At 41.9% G+C, this 15306-nt stretch overlaps 1 protein-coding gene across 1 annotated transcript in view; it reads left to right on the forward strand.

Annotated features, from left to right (window-relative positions):
* FMN2 (formin 2) overlaps positions 1–15306 on the forward strand; it is a 356215-nt gene that overhangs the window by 28640 nt on the left and 312269 nt on the right. Inside the window, exon 2 of the mRNA XM_057315375.1 lies at positions 6981–7147. Coding sequence (XP_057171358.1) covers positions 6981–7147 — 167 coding nt within the window. The remainder of the gene's footprint in view (positions 1–6980; positions 7148–15306) is intronic.

Below are 15306 nucleotides of genomic sequence, written 5' to 3' on the forward strand. Positions count from 1 at the left end.
GTGATTTCTCTCTGCTTTCATTCATGATTTTATTAATTTCAGTCCTTTCTCTTTTCTTTTGGGTAAGTCTGGCCAGAAGTTGATCGATCTTATTAATTCTTTCTAAGAACCAGTTTTTAGTTTTGTTGATCTGTTCTACTGTTCTTCTACTTTCTATTTCATTGATTTCTGCTCTAATCTTTATTATTTCTCTTCTCCTGCTTGGTTTAGGCTGTGCACTCGGGAAGAATGAGTATTCTGTTGTTTTAGTGTGGAATGTTCTGTATATATCTATGAAGTCCATCTGGTCCAATATGTCATTCAAAGTTCTTGTTTCTTTGCTGATCTTCTGCTTAATGATCTGTCCATTGATGTGAGTGGAGTGTTGAAGTCTCCTACTATTAATGTATTATTATCAATATGATTCTTTGGTTTGGTTATTAGTTGGTTTATGTAGTTGGCTTCTCCCATGTCGAGGCCATAGATATTTACAATTGTTACATTTTCTTGTTGGATAGACCCTTTAAGTATGATATAGTGTCCCTCTACATCTAAACTGAAGACTGTAGTAAGACTTACTACATACTAAGTAAGACTTACTAAAATCTAATTTGTCTGATATGAGGATTGTTACCCCAGCTTTCTTTTGAGGTCCGTTGGCATGGTAAATGGGTCTCCATCTCCTCACTTTCAATCTGAAAGGTATTTAGGTTCAAAATGAGTCTCTTTTAGACAGCATATGGATGGGTCCTGGTTTTTTTTTTTTTTTTCCCCAACCTGAAACCCTGTGCCATTTCATGGGAGCATTAGGCCCTTCATGTTGAGAGTAATATTGAAAGATATGAATTTAGTGCATCATATTGCCTGTAAAGTCCCTGTTTCCATACATTGTCTCTGTATATTTCTGGCCTATATTACTCTTGGGATCTTTCTTCTTTTAGAGAATCCCCCATAATATTTCTTGCAGGACAGGCTTGGTGGTCATATAGTCTTTTAGTTTCTGCTGGTCCTGAAAGCTCTTTATTTCTCCATCTGTTCTTTTTTTTTTTTTTAAAGATTTTTATTTATTTATTTAACAGATAGAGACAGCCAGCGAGAGAGGGAACAGAAGCAGGGGGAGTGGGAGAGGAAGAAGCAGGCTCATAGTGGAGGAGCCTGATGTGGGGCTCGATCCCAAAACGCCGGGATCATGCCCTGAGCTGAAGGCAGACACTTAACGATTGCACCACCCAGGCGCCCCTCTCCATCTGTTCTGAATGACAGCCTTGCTGGATAAAGTATCCTTGGCTGCATGTTCTTCTCATTTAGTTCCCTGAATATGTGTTGCCTGCCCTTTCTGTCTTGCCAGGTCTCTGGGGACAGGTCTGACGTTTTTCTGATGTTCCTCTCTCCATAAGAAATATCTTCACCCTAGTTGCTCTCAGGATAGCTTCCATGGCTCTAACATTTGCAAGTTTCACTATTATATGCTGGGGTGTTGGTCTATTTTCATTGATCTTGGGGTGGGTCCTCTGTGCCTCTTGGACATGAATTCTTTTTTCCTTCCCCAGATTAGGGAAGTTCTCAGCTATAATAACATGATTTTAATGGCTACATGTATAGCCATTGTATATAAAGACATTTTTTACCATGCATTTTTGTTGTTATATATTCTAATTTTTTCATATTTTTACTATTAATAAACATTTACTATTACAGCAGGAACTGTGCTAAGCATTTGACATGTAGTATGTCATTTAATCTTCATGGTAATCCTGTGATGCATCACTCTTTGGATATATCAAATATTTATGTAGGATTGATTTTGCAAAGGTGAATTTTTGGGTCAAGGGGTGAACTTTTTATTTTTTTATTTTTTATTTTTTTATTTATTCGACAGAGATAGAGACAGCCAGCGAGAGAGGGAACACAAGCAGGGGGAGTGGGAGAGGAAGAAGCAGGCTCATAGCAGAGGAGCCTGACGTGGGGCTCGATCCCAGAACGCCGGGATCACGCCCTGAGTCGAAGGCAGACGCTTAACCGCTGTGTCACCCAGGCACCCCAAGGGGTGAACTTTTTAAACATCATGGACACACATTGCAGAATTGCCCCTTCAAGCTCTTCCTGTTAATGCTATCACCACCTTCTGGGTTTTAGCCTATCTTGAGTCCAAGTTGAGGGAAAAAAATTGACAAACTCATTGCCTATTTGGTGGTTCTTGGAATTCTCATTTTTTCTCACAGTTTTCCTGCTATTACAATATAGTTCAGGATCTCACTTAGCTGCCTCGTGCATTCTGTCCATGTATGATGTCACTCTGACATACTCAACTGATGCAGTGACAGAAATCCATCTGGTTTCAGGTGGAGGAGTGTGTATAGAATGGGTGAGATTATAGGAAGCAATACAGGAAGACTTGAGGGAATAAACAGAATGAGCCAGGAAGTACTCACTCATACATTGACATGTTGAGTAGAGAAAGCAGGAGAGGGGACTGGAGAGACAGTGGCCAGTGAAGTAGAGAAAATACAGGGTGGTATCATAGAGGTGATAGCAGAGTATTCTAAGGAGTAAGAGTGAGTGAACAGTGGAAATTTTCTGAGAGATTAAGAAACTGAATAAGATGAAGACAGATGTTATTGATATAGTATTGGCTACTAGTATCTGTTGCAATGTGGGATGGAAGTCAAATTAGATTTGGAAATTAGACTGCTTAAGTGAGGGACTAGAGGTAACAAGTTTAGGTAATTCTGGTCAGTAGTTTTGATGTGAAAGGAAATCAAGAAATGGGACAGTAGTTGGGGGTAAGGAGTGATGTGGGCTAAGGGAGATTTTGTGTGTGTGTGTGTGTGTGTGTGTGTGTGTGTGTGTGTGATGCTGGAAATGTCCAGTAAAGCAGGAAATGTTCCTGACTCAGGAGAGGAAAGGAGTAAAGAAGTGACCTCCTGGCCATGTCACAAGGAATTCAACTAGAACAATGAGGGGAAGAGCTTGCTTTGGTTTGGAGCAGGTCCTACTTCTTGTGTGAGGAAGAAGGATATCAGTGTAGCTGTTTTTGCATATTTGCAGTTTGTCTTGCTTTTTTCCATTTTCTCAATACATTATTTGAGAAGATCATTGTATCTCATCATTGGAAAGACTGGGTTAATGGGGGAGAAAATGTATAAAGTTGTATTGGAAACAATATGTTTAGATGAGAATACAGAGCAGTGTTGGGTCTAATTGAGGTCTATATTCATGATCTTAAAGTGAAAACAGGCAATGAGTGTGTGTCTTTCCTTCATTGTGTTCAGTTGCTTTGGTGAAGGCAAAGAAAAGGTAGATGTCTAGACTGGATGAATTGGGGTTTTGGCTACCATGGTGGGAAAGAGGGGCAGGGGAGCTGGAGTGTTTGAAGCATGTGATTGCAGTGATGGGAAATAAAATTTAAGCAGGTGAGGAAGGGAGTGATGGATTGTGTGACAGTGGCAGGGATGACTGACTCAAGATCCCTGTGGACAGTGGAGCTTCAGAGGGGGTTCTAGAATATAAGCTGAAAGGGTAGAAGGTAATGGTGAAAGATTAGATGTTCCTTCCATATATATATATATATATATATATATATATATATATATATATATATATATATATATATATATATATATATTCACTTATGACCAAAACATTAATCAATCAACTGTATTGTGTCAGGTCTTTCTTGAGGTTGTGGGTAGAGGATGGTGACCAAACAATAAAGCCTGCTAACATGGAGTTTACCTTCCGTGAGGAAGAGAGAGACCACAGACTCACATAAATTCAAGGGCTGAAATCACTGAAGAATAAAGAGGAATAGTGGGAAAAAGAGTGACTGGTGTGCTATTTAAGAAAAAGGGGTCAGGAAGTTCTCTCAGTGGAAGAGATAACTGAGCAGAGGCCTGAATCAGATGAAAGAGTGAGTCATTCAAGTATCTTGGGAAGAGTGTCTAGTACAAAAGGCTCTGAGGTGAGAGTGACCTCTGTGTGTTCAGGAGGAGGAGGCTAGTAGGTGAGACTGCCTTCAGGGAGAGCAGGAAGAAGGGACAGGAGTGGGGAGGGGGCTCTTGAGTTGAAATGAGGAGTTGGGTTTTGCTCTGAGGGTGACGGAAAGCCATGGAGGACTAGAGTAAAGTTTGAAACTGGTCTTCTGAATGGCTTGCTTGTGTGGGGGTGGAAGAAACACTGAGTGGAGGCAAGGATTCAAGATCTCAGATGAGTTATATCCCTGGGTGTTGGTTTGATCTCCATGTGGATGTCAGAATCACTGATAGGAGCAAGGGTGGAAAGCACAGTGGTTGAGTCAGGAGGTATTCAGTGAACGGTGGGGAGGAGATTGGGAATGACAAGAAGTTAGTGGATGGCAGAAAGGAGAAGGATGACAGGTGGTCTAGCTTGTGGCAGGAGTTACAAAGAGGCTGATGGTTTTGAAGGAGAATAAATTATTTGAAAGTGCTCAGGGGATCAAGGAAGTCACTCACTCACTTCCTATCCCTGATACATGTGGGATTTGACACAAAATGTCTCCATGTAGAGGGCTGCTAGAGGAGGATGTAGGGGCAGCAAGTTATGGTCCATGTGAACCTGTGAGGTTCTCTTCAGAGAGGTTGAGCAGGGATTCTCAGATTGGGGGACATTTGGCAATGTCTGGAGACACTTAGGCTCTTACAACTGGAAGAGCAGTGGTTATGCTGCTGGTGTCTAGTGCGTAATGGCCAGTGATGGTGCTAACATCCTATAGTGCACAGGACACACAGAATTATCCATCCCAAGACATCAGTGGAGCTGTGGTTGGGAAGCCCTGGATGAAGGATTGAGGGGTATTTGTTCATCATAGAGCTGAAGCTCCAGGGGGGTTGTCCTTTCCTCTCTTCCACATTTCCCCATAACGCTTTCTGATCATTTTTGGCTTGATATACATATTTATTTGATCACACCCAAATACTCTCACATAGGGAAGATCCTGTCTCCCCTTCTGTCATACCCAGTTTCTGAGTTACAGGAAAGACTTGGTTTTCTGGCTGTGTTCAGTCATCAGATGGGTATACTGCAGCAATAATTAATCATTTGAGAATTGAGGGATGTAGTTTCCTTGGTTGGTTCCAGCTAGATTCAGGGAAACTTAAGTCCTATAGAAGAAAAATCCTTTATTTCCCCTCCGAAAATATCCTGGGAGACCAAAGAATGTTCTCTAGTGACCTAAAGGAATGAAGAAAATACAGAGACCTCTTTTGCTGTGCTTTGTTATTCTACATATCAGAGGTAGATTTTGAAATGAGTTTTGTTGTACAAACAAAAATAGGAAGAGGCAAGAAGATTGCACGAGTAGTATCCTTACAGGCATTTGTACATTTGAAATTTCCTTGTTCTAATTGAAGGACAGACCTGGGCCTGGTTTTGCAGGACCCCAAGCGAAGACTGCTTTTTACATGGTGAAAGCTGTACAAAACAAAAATGAAGAAGAATATGCAACAGAGACCTTACATGGCCCTCGAAGCCTAAAGTATTTACTGTTTGGGCCTTTATAGAAAAAGCTTGCTGATCTCTGGGATAGATGTATCTCCTTCCTACTTCTGACCATGATATGAATGAGTCTTTGTCACAGAATCATAACATTGCATTTATTCAGAAATCCTAAAAAGTATTTATTGATACTTCTTAGGTGTGAGAGGCCACATTTGCAGGATGTATGCTAGCTGTCAGAGATTTTACTTTAGTAAGAGGTGTAGATATTTTTTTTTAAAGATTTTATTTATTTGAGAGAGAGAGAGAGAGAGCACGCATGCATGCACAAGTTGGGGGAGGGGCAGAGGGAGAGGGAGAAGCAGACTCCTCACTGAGCAGGGAGCCCAGTACAACATGGGGCTCAATCCCAGGACACTGGAATCATGACCTGAGCCGAAGGCAGGTTTAATTGTTTAACTGACTGAGCCACCCAGGCCCCAAGAGGTGTAAATATTAAACAAATAAGTATACACATGATTAATTAAAATAATTAATTACACAAAGTACTAAGAAGGGTGCCAAAAGAGTATGCAAGGGGGTCGCTGGAGTCTTTTCTGGATAAGTGATTTTAATCTAAATTTGAAGAGTGAATCCACTAATGAGAGGAAGGAGCAGGAGCAGGGCAAGAACTGAGGGAGCAGTTGTGACCTGAAAGGAACCCAAGAGATTTTCCATTTCTTCTACCAGAGTTGGCTAATGGAGAAATCAGCTACATCAATTTCTAAAGGATAATAAATTAGAGAGCAAGGAGTATCAGAAATGAATGAGGGACTTCTGGTCATCACGTTGTCCCAGATGAATCTCAGGTACAGCTAGGATTGAGAACCATGGCACTAGGTGGACCCAGGCCCTCTGGGGTCCTCAGCCAGTGGCCTTCTCGTGCATCTCTTCTGTCGTCTCTTTTCAGGAAGTAAGAACTAAAGTTTGCACCTACCTTAGAGCTATGGTTCTGAGGAGCATGTGAGGATATTTTGAGCCTGTCACGTTCCTCTTCAGGGTGGTGAATTGGCTGGCCAACTCTTCTCTCAGGGGTTAGGGCCTTAGCCTGCCTCCTGTCTCCTCATTCCCTGCCCCTCCCATTGCCATGCCAGAGACTGTGCGTATCAGTCACTGACATTTCTTAGCCCACTTGGTGGTTGGTAACTGCCCCCTCAGAGAACCGTCAGCAGGGTAAACAAAGAGAGGAAGTAGGGTTACCAGTGAAATCCAAAAGGCCGAGCTGTTCTTCAGGTGGAAAACGTACAGCCCGTCACATGATCATCCTCTTTGGGGGCAGGAAATGTTTTAGAGAATGGAGAGCAAACTAGAGCTGCCTTTTCCCATGAGGAACCCCAGGCCTCAGACTGCAGAGTTTTCTCTGTGATTGGGAAGCTGCTGTCTGTGCCCCTCAGTAGCCTCGGCAACAGTGATGCTCACGGGTTGTGTCTTCCAGACCTCACTCCCCCGGGAGAGTTCTGAGCCAGGTGACTCGCTGGTCCTCCTTCTCATGATTGTTTCTTCTGCAGGGCGAACCCTGTTGGAGAAGCTATTCAGCCAGCAGGAGAACGGGCCTCCAGAAGAAGCAGAGAAGTTTTGCTCCCGGATCATTGCCATGGGTCTTCTACTTCCTTTCAGTGACTGCTTCCGGGAGCCGTGTGATCGAAATGCCCAATCCAGCTCAGCTCCGTTTGACGTAAGTAGGAACCTTTACTTCTGTCCGTGAGGCAGATGGCTGTCGAAACAGCGACTGTGATGTATGTCTGTCCAGCCACCCTATAATACAACCAAAACACGCAACGCAAGCCATCCTCCCCTCAGCCACTCCGCAGCTCAACATGTCTGTTTCTGAGCTTTCCTTCTTGACCAGAGTAATCTTAAGGATATTGGCCAAACCTCCTTTTCTGAACAGATGGCCACTTTCGACAGTTTTCTAGCCTGCTTTTATCAGTGAGGATTTTAAAGTGGCTCTGAGTCAGGACTACTGACTTTGCTGGTCGAGGACATTACTTCAGGAGCTTTGGTCCCAGGGGGCCGCAGGTTTCCATGGGCACCTAGAACGCTGTGTCAGTGGCTTCATAGCTCACCTGTGTACTAACCATGGATATGCAGCAGCGTTGTCTGCTTTCTCCCCAGCTCCCATTCACCAAGAGAATTAATACTGCAGGACGGTAATCCAGAAGGCATATTCGTAATTCCTAATGAATATCAGGACAGCTGGATTACCCTTTTCAAGCCAGGGTATTGCTAATCTTTCTCAGGTATGTGGTACATGTGTGACATGGTAGTTGTGTTGAGTCTGCATCGAAAACCCAGATATATAAGAATTCTCCTGTATGATTTTCTCATAAAAAATATTGAAGGTCTAATTTGCGTGGAGCCCAGTTATTTGTGAGGCAGAGTAAGGTTCTCACCCATGTGTGAGTCACTGTTGTCCTTTGCTTCCAGCTACACCTTCTGTGCCTTCAGTGAGTGAGGTAATGCTGAGTTTTGAAAGACAATGAAAATGAGCCCTGACTGAGACCAAGATGTGATAGTAAATAATAAAATGTCTGTATGTCCTGTATTTCTTCTTTGTCTTCTTCATACATTATAACCTATGTTTTTCCTTGATGTCCCTTCAGTATTAGGAAAATTAATCACATAAAATATCGTGAGATCTTCTTGATACTTCCCAAGTGAATGAAGTTTCCTCGGGATGTGCTATGACTTGTGAAAGTTCCCTCTTAAGATCTTTTTATTTATTTAATTATTTTTTAAATGACATTATAACTAATTACTGCTAGGTAGATCTTTTTCTTCTATAGGAAGTACTGGATAATTTAAATTTTTTCTTTTTCTTTTTTTTTTTTTTTTTTGGAGAGGTGTTTGTTATTATAGAGACAGAATCTGGGGGACTGTGGTGGGCTAAAAGTCTTATAGAGCTGTGTTCTAGAAAATATATCAATTTATAAGTTGGAATTAAAATCATTGTGGTACAGAGAAAAGCAAACCCTAGCCATGTCTAAAGCTTGCCTTTTGATTGAAACTATTCCCAAATTGACTGCATTTTCCTCTCTTAAAGATTAGAAGTCAAAAGTCTTATCACTCAAAAAATGTGAAATCGGAAAACTGAAAAGAATAGGGTAATTCTATACTTTCTTCTTCTTCTTTTTTTAATCTCTGAACTGGCTGCTTCTTATCTCCCACCTCCCCTCCACCCTTGTGTGAGAGAGCAGAAACTCCTCCCATCATTGTCTATCTGCAGGACAGTTGAGTGTGGCGTGGAGAGGGAAAAGCAAACAACAAACAAAATCCCTTAATGTGGTAGGAAGTCATTTCCTCATAATGGGGAATTTGTTTCCCCCAACTTTATGCAATTGCATTTTCTCCTTAGTTTATCTGTTCTGTAATACATCTCTACTCCCCCTGCCAAACAAAACACAAAATAAACACGAAATTAAAGGCACTCTAGTAAGAAATGTTAGTCCATATACTTAGACAACAGGTCAGTCACAGAACTGTGCATTTGCTATTTGCGGAGTCAAGGATTTTCTTCCAAACCCAGAAGAGGCAGCAATACAAGGAGTTATGTAGACTGAAGCGTTAGTGGAGGAATGGGGAGAAATGTACTTATCTGTGTGGAGAGAAGTTTCTGATAATTAGTCTCTCTGCTGATTTACAGAAAATTGCTGTTGGGAGGATGTCTAAGCAACAATTCTCTTGAGGACAGTTGCCTTCGAGACATAACACCATGTGGGAATAAACTCATTACTGGCACTCTTCCCACCCCAACTTTGTTCCCTTCTCTAAGAGCATCTGATTCCCTCCCCCTTCTCCTCCCTCCACTGGTACACGCAATTAAAGCAATGAAGAGTTTTGATTTAGGGGTCTTGCTGATATGGTTTATGGATTAGCCTTCTTCAACCCCTTTTTTTTTTTTTTAAAGATTTTATTTATTTATTCGACAGAGATAGAGACAGCCAGCGAGAGAGGGAACACAAGCAGGGGGAGTGGGAGAGGAAGAAGCAGGCTCATAGCGGAGGAGCCTGATGTGGGGCTCGATCCCAGAGCACCGGGATCATGCCCTGAGCTGAAGGCAGACGCTTAACCGCTGTGCCACCCAGGCGCCCCTTCTTCAACCCTTTTTAGTCCCATGTTATATTATACATTTTTAAGGCCTAACATTTTGCTTTAGAAATCCTATAGAAAATATGAAAGGACTTGACATTTTCTCTTCATCTTTAACTTGGTTAAAGTTTCTAAGAACCCTAAAGGAAAAGGGCTTTGAGTGATAATGTTAATTCATTCACAAATGCTTACCAAATACATTCTATAGGCAGTATTTTAGGCTCCAGAGATATATTAGTAAGGAAGAGAAAAAAGATTTTTTTTTTTTTGAGAAATAAGATTTCTATTGTCTTGAAATTTATATCCTTATCACAGCGGGAAGAGACACATAAAAAATAAAAACCAAAAACCAACAAGAAAAAACTGAAACTAGAACAACAACAAATAACAGTGTAGGTCATGAATTTACATCAGATTCTAGTAAATGCTACAAAGAAAATAAACCCTAGTAATATGATAGGGTCAATGAGGGTGGAGTAGGGTGAATGTGGGGGAAGCTCACTAAGGATCCATGATGGGAGGTCTGAGGGAAGGTCATTCCAGGAAGCTCACCGGGCAAGTACAAAGGGTCTGGGGAGAGCATAGGCATGACCGAAGCAAGGCACAGCCTGAGCACCTGTGTAGCTGAAATTTCATGAGATGAGGGCAGAAAGGACTTGGGGTCAGAATATACAAGGTCTTGAAAGCCATGGAATGACAGATTTTTTTTGTTGTTCTTTTAATGAGGAGCTTTTGGAAGGTTTTGTGCAGGGGAAGAACATATTTTACATGGATCACTTGGCCTGGTGTTTGGATAATGGAGTAGAGGGGGCAGAAGTAGAAGAAGAAACACCAGGTGGGCACAGTAGTTGCGTGAGGAATGGTGGCAGTACTTGGGGTAGGATGATGGTGAGGGAGTTAGAGAAGAGTCCTTAGGTATGGGATGGATTCTGGAGGCAGAGCTGATGGGACTTCTGGTGGGTTAGACATGGCAGCAATGGAAAAAGGAAGTCAACTATAACTTCTTGGTTTCTGATTTTAAGTCGCTGGGTGGATGGTCGTGCCATTTATCGAAATGGAGAAGATAGGTCCATTTTAGGAGGAAAATGTTGTAAGGACAGAACTAGTGCTTGTTATATACTTTTCTTGAATAAAGTTCTGTTAATTTAGAAAACTAATACCAAGCATATATTTGACAAACATAAGCTTTTGCTTTTTGCTGGTGGAATGATGTTGACTTTATTAGACAATCAAAATTAGGGCCATGGTAGTCAAAGATATTTCAGCCATCAGAAGGGCTGGTAGCCCTTTGCATAGCCATGTCATAACAGAAAGAAAAATTGAGCTTCTTTATCCTTTGTCCATCCTCTTTTTCTGTTTCCATTACTAATCTGGGGACCCAGAAGTTATCACTTTACTTGTTATTCTCTGACAGTATCCTCACATTTGCCTTTTGCTTTTTTTTTTCTTTTCATTTTGTTATCTCGAAATTCTAAGCTAGATCATTTCTTTCTTTTTTTTTCAGATTTTATTCATTTATTTGAGAGAAAGAGAGAACAAGCAGTGGGGAGGGGCAGAGGAAAATAGAGGGGGGAGGAAGGGAGGAAGGGGGGAGGAAAGGAGGGAGGGAGAGAGAAGGGGAGGGAGAGAGAGAAGCAGACTCCCTGCTGAGCAGGAAGACCAATGGGGGACTCGATCCCAGGACCCAGAGGTCATGAGCCGAAGGCAGACACTTAACTGACTGAACCACCCAGGTGCCCCTTAGCTAGATCATTTCTAACAAGAGAAAACACATGCATAATACAACGGCTTAGTAGATTGTATTGTTTAATTGTAGGTCATGGTATTTTTTTTTTTGTGGGGAGGAAAGATATTTTTTCTCTTTGGAGTCTGTTCTAGTCATTTCTCAAGTGTGAGAAAAAAATCTCTCCTGAAAGTGTCCATTGTAAATCCTTAGAAATAGCAAAACCTTCACTATTATGACACACACAGTTGACCCTTAAACAAAATGGGGATTAGGGACGCCAAGCCCCTACACAGTCAAAAATCCACATATAACTTTTGACTTCTCCCAAATTTAACTACGAATGGCCTACTGTTGGTTGGAAACCTTACCAATAACATAAACTGTCGATTAACTCTCTTTGTTCTATGTATTACATACTGTATTCTTACAATAAAGTAAGGTAGAGAAAAGAATATGTTATTAAGAAAATCATAAGGAAGGGAAATACATTTACTGTACTATAAAAAATCTACATATAAGTGAACCCACATAGTTCAAACCTGAGTTGTTCAAGAATCAACTGTAATTTGCAGTTTCGGGCCACCGCCCTGCTCATGGTGGACGAGACATGCTGGTCCTCAGCCTGTGGCTGATCACAGGCCCCGCTCATTGCCTGTTAGGTGTAGACGGAGGTCATTATGCAAGAATAGGTCCAGTAATAATAGTCCCTTAAGATTCCTTTTCTTTTGAATACTTTTTTTTTTAATGATTTTCATTTATTTGAGGGCACCTGGGTGGCTCAGTCAGTTAAGCGTCTGTGTTCGGCAAAGGTCATGATCCCAATCGAGCCTGGTATCTAGCTCCCTGCGCAGTGAGGAGTCTGCTTCTCCCTCTGCCCTCCTCCTTGCTCGTGCTGTGTCTCTCACGCTGTCTCTCTCAAATAAATAAATAAAAATCTTTAAATAAAAATTTTTAAAAGTTTTTTTATTTGAGAGAGAGAGGGAAACAGGGAGAGCATGGGTGGGGGGAGCAGCAGAGGGAGAGGGACAATCAGACTCCCCACTGAGCAGGGAGCCCGATGCAGGACTCGATCCCAGGACCCTGAGATCATGACCTGAGCCAAAGTCAGATGCTTAACCGACTGAGCCACCAAGGTGCCCTTCTTTTGAATACTTTTATTCATATTAGATTTCTGAGTCCTATTCATCAGTGGCTGTTTTCCAGTAAATCACAGTTATCTGTTGATTATCCATCAGCAAGCTCTTTTAGGATTTCTTCAATCATCACTGTGTCAGAGATCACAATATCTCTTTACAACACAAAAAACAAAGCCAAAGATTTTGGCTGGAGTAGATGATTATACCTGCTTAGTCCTTTAGAATCGATTTCATTCATTCATTCATTCATTCATTCATTCATTCATTCATTCAGATTTATGTATTTATTTGAGAGAGTGAGAAAGAGAGATTGGCAGTGGGCGAGAGAGTATCAAGCAGACGGTGTGCTGAGTGTGGGCTCAGTCCACAACCCCGAGATCACATCCTGAGCAGAAACCAAGAGTGGATGGCACCGACCGCACCACCCGAGCGCCCCAGGACCGATTTTAATCATTTTTCTAGTAGAACATTTTTGGATGCTGGGCTCTTTTGGGTTTGGCAGATTTTGCTAGTTTGCTAGTCCCCAAGCTTACCGGATGGGTGGGAATTTCTTGCTCTGTATGTAAATGGACTTAACGTTTAGATGACTCTATTAGCAAGGCTAGAAATAAAGGGAAGGAAGACATAAAAAATTAGGCTAAAAAGGAATAAAGGAAACACAATCCTGGACCTGTTGGAAAAATCATTCATTAATCAAAACCAATAGTGGTTTCCACCAGAAAACCAATGAAATGTTCTCCGCTCACTGTCACCAAAAGCCAGAATGAAGACTTTAAGTGAACAAATAGAAATGATCATTTGTATTTGAATCCAATTTTTTTCAGAGTAGGAAGAATACTTGGATGCTATTTAGTGAAAGCCACACACATCTTTTACTGAGACACAGTAAAGCCAAGTCATCGTTTAGCTGTAAGAGAATGTACGCGCGCGAACACACACACACACACGCGCACACACACACATTTATATAACACACACACGCACACACACGCACACACACACTTATATAACACACACGCACATACACACACATGCACACACGCACACACTTATATAACACACACGAACACACACTTATATAACACACACGCACACACACGCACACATACACGCACACACTTATATAACACACACGCGCACACACACTTATATAACACACACGCACACACACACTTATATAACACACACACTTATATAACACACACGCACACATACACGCACACTTATATAACACGCGCACACACACACTTATATAACACACACTTATATAACACACACGCACACACACGCACACACGCACACACACGCACACACACACTTATATAACACACACGCACACACACTTATATAACACACGCACATACACACGCACACACACGCACACTATATAACGCGCGCGCGCACACACACGCACACATGCACACACACACTTATATAACACACACGCACACACATGTACACACACGCACACACACTTATATAACACGCGCACACACACTTATATAACACGCACACACACACGCACACTTATATAACACGCGCGCACACACACTTATATAACACACACTTATATAACACACGCGCACACACACGCACACACACGCACACGCACACTTATATAACACACGCACACACACATATAACGCGCGCACACACACTTATATAACACACACGCACACACACGCACACATACACGCACACACTTATATAACACACACGCGCGCACACACACACTTATATAACACACACACTTATATAACACACACGCACACACACTTATATAACACACACACTTATATAACACACGCACACACACACTTATATAACACACACACGCACACACACTTATGTAACACACACGCACATACACACACACGCACACACACACGCACACACTTATATAATGCGCACACGCACACATGCACACACACTTATATAACACACACGCACACACACGCACACACACTTATATAACACGCACGCACACACACACTTATATAACACACACTTATATAACACACATGCACACACATGCACACGCACACACACGCACACACTTATATAACACACACGCACGCACACACTTATATAACACACACTTATATAACACACACACGCACACACTTATATAACACATGCACACACACACACACGCACACACTTATATAACACGCGCGCGCGCACACACACACACACACACACACACATTACTAATCGACCTTTATTTTGAAACATTTATTGTAGCTGACCATTTCTGTCCCTTGCAGACTTCTCTCTAATCTCAACATAGGAGGCAGTCGTAAAATAGATTTCATTTACCGAAATTCATTTTGTAGCCGCATTTTACATCTATTCCATACTCAGGAAATCATCGCCTAAACTCATGAGAAGCAGGGTGACAATAGTAGGTTGAACCTATAATCTTTTCCCTCAGTTTTATTCATTTTAGTTTTTGTTTGTTTAATTTTAGGGACTTAAAAGGTGTCTAAGTGTCTATACTCACCTGGTTAAAGGAGAGCTCTGCCCCTCCCAAGGCCCCTCTCACCCTGGTCCTACCCCAGCCTGGTTCTCCTTGTTCTTGTTTTTCTGGTTTTGACCCTGGTGTTGTAAGTTTGCTGATTCAGTTTGGTTAGTGACTGTGCCTTTAGGGTGTCACAGACCAGGATTTAGGTATTTCCCAACACTTCCCCTCCCCATTCCTTCCAGTATAGTTAATACTGCTCTTCCAGCTTCCCTTTCGTAATTCTTCCTTGAGCCTTAAATAATATGCTTCAGATTATTTTGTTGTCTCACCAACTTCAGATAATGTCTGCCGCAGCCCCAGCGACCTCATACAATTATGCTACCAGAGTCTACCTTCCCTCCTAATCTGAACCTGAACTC

This window comes from Ursus arctos, unplaced genomic scaffold, assembly GCF_023065955.2.
Source record: "Ursus arctos isolate Adak ecotype North America unplaced genomic scaffold, UrsArc2.0 scaffold_2, whole genome shotgun sequence".
NCBI lineage: Eukaryota > Metazoa > Chordata > Mammalia > Carnivora > Ursidae > Ursus > Ursus arctos.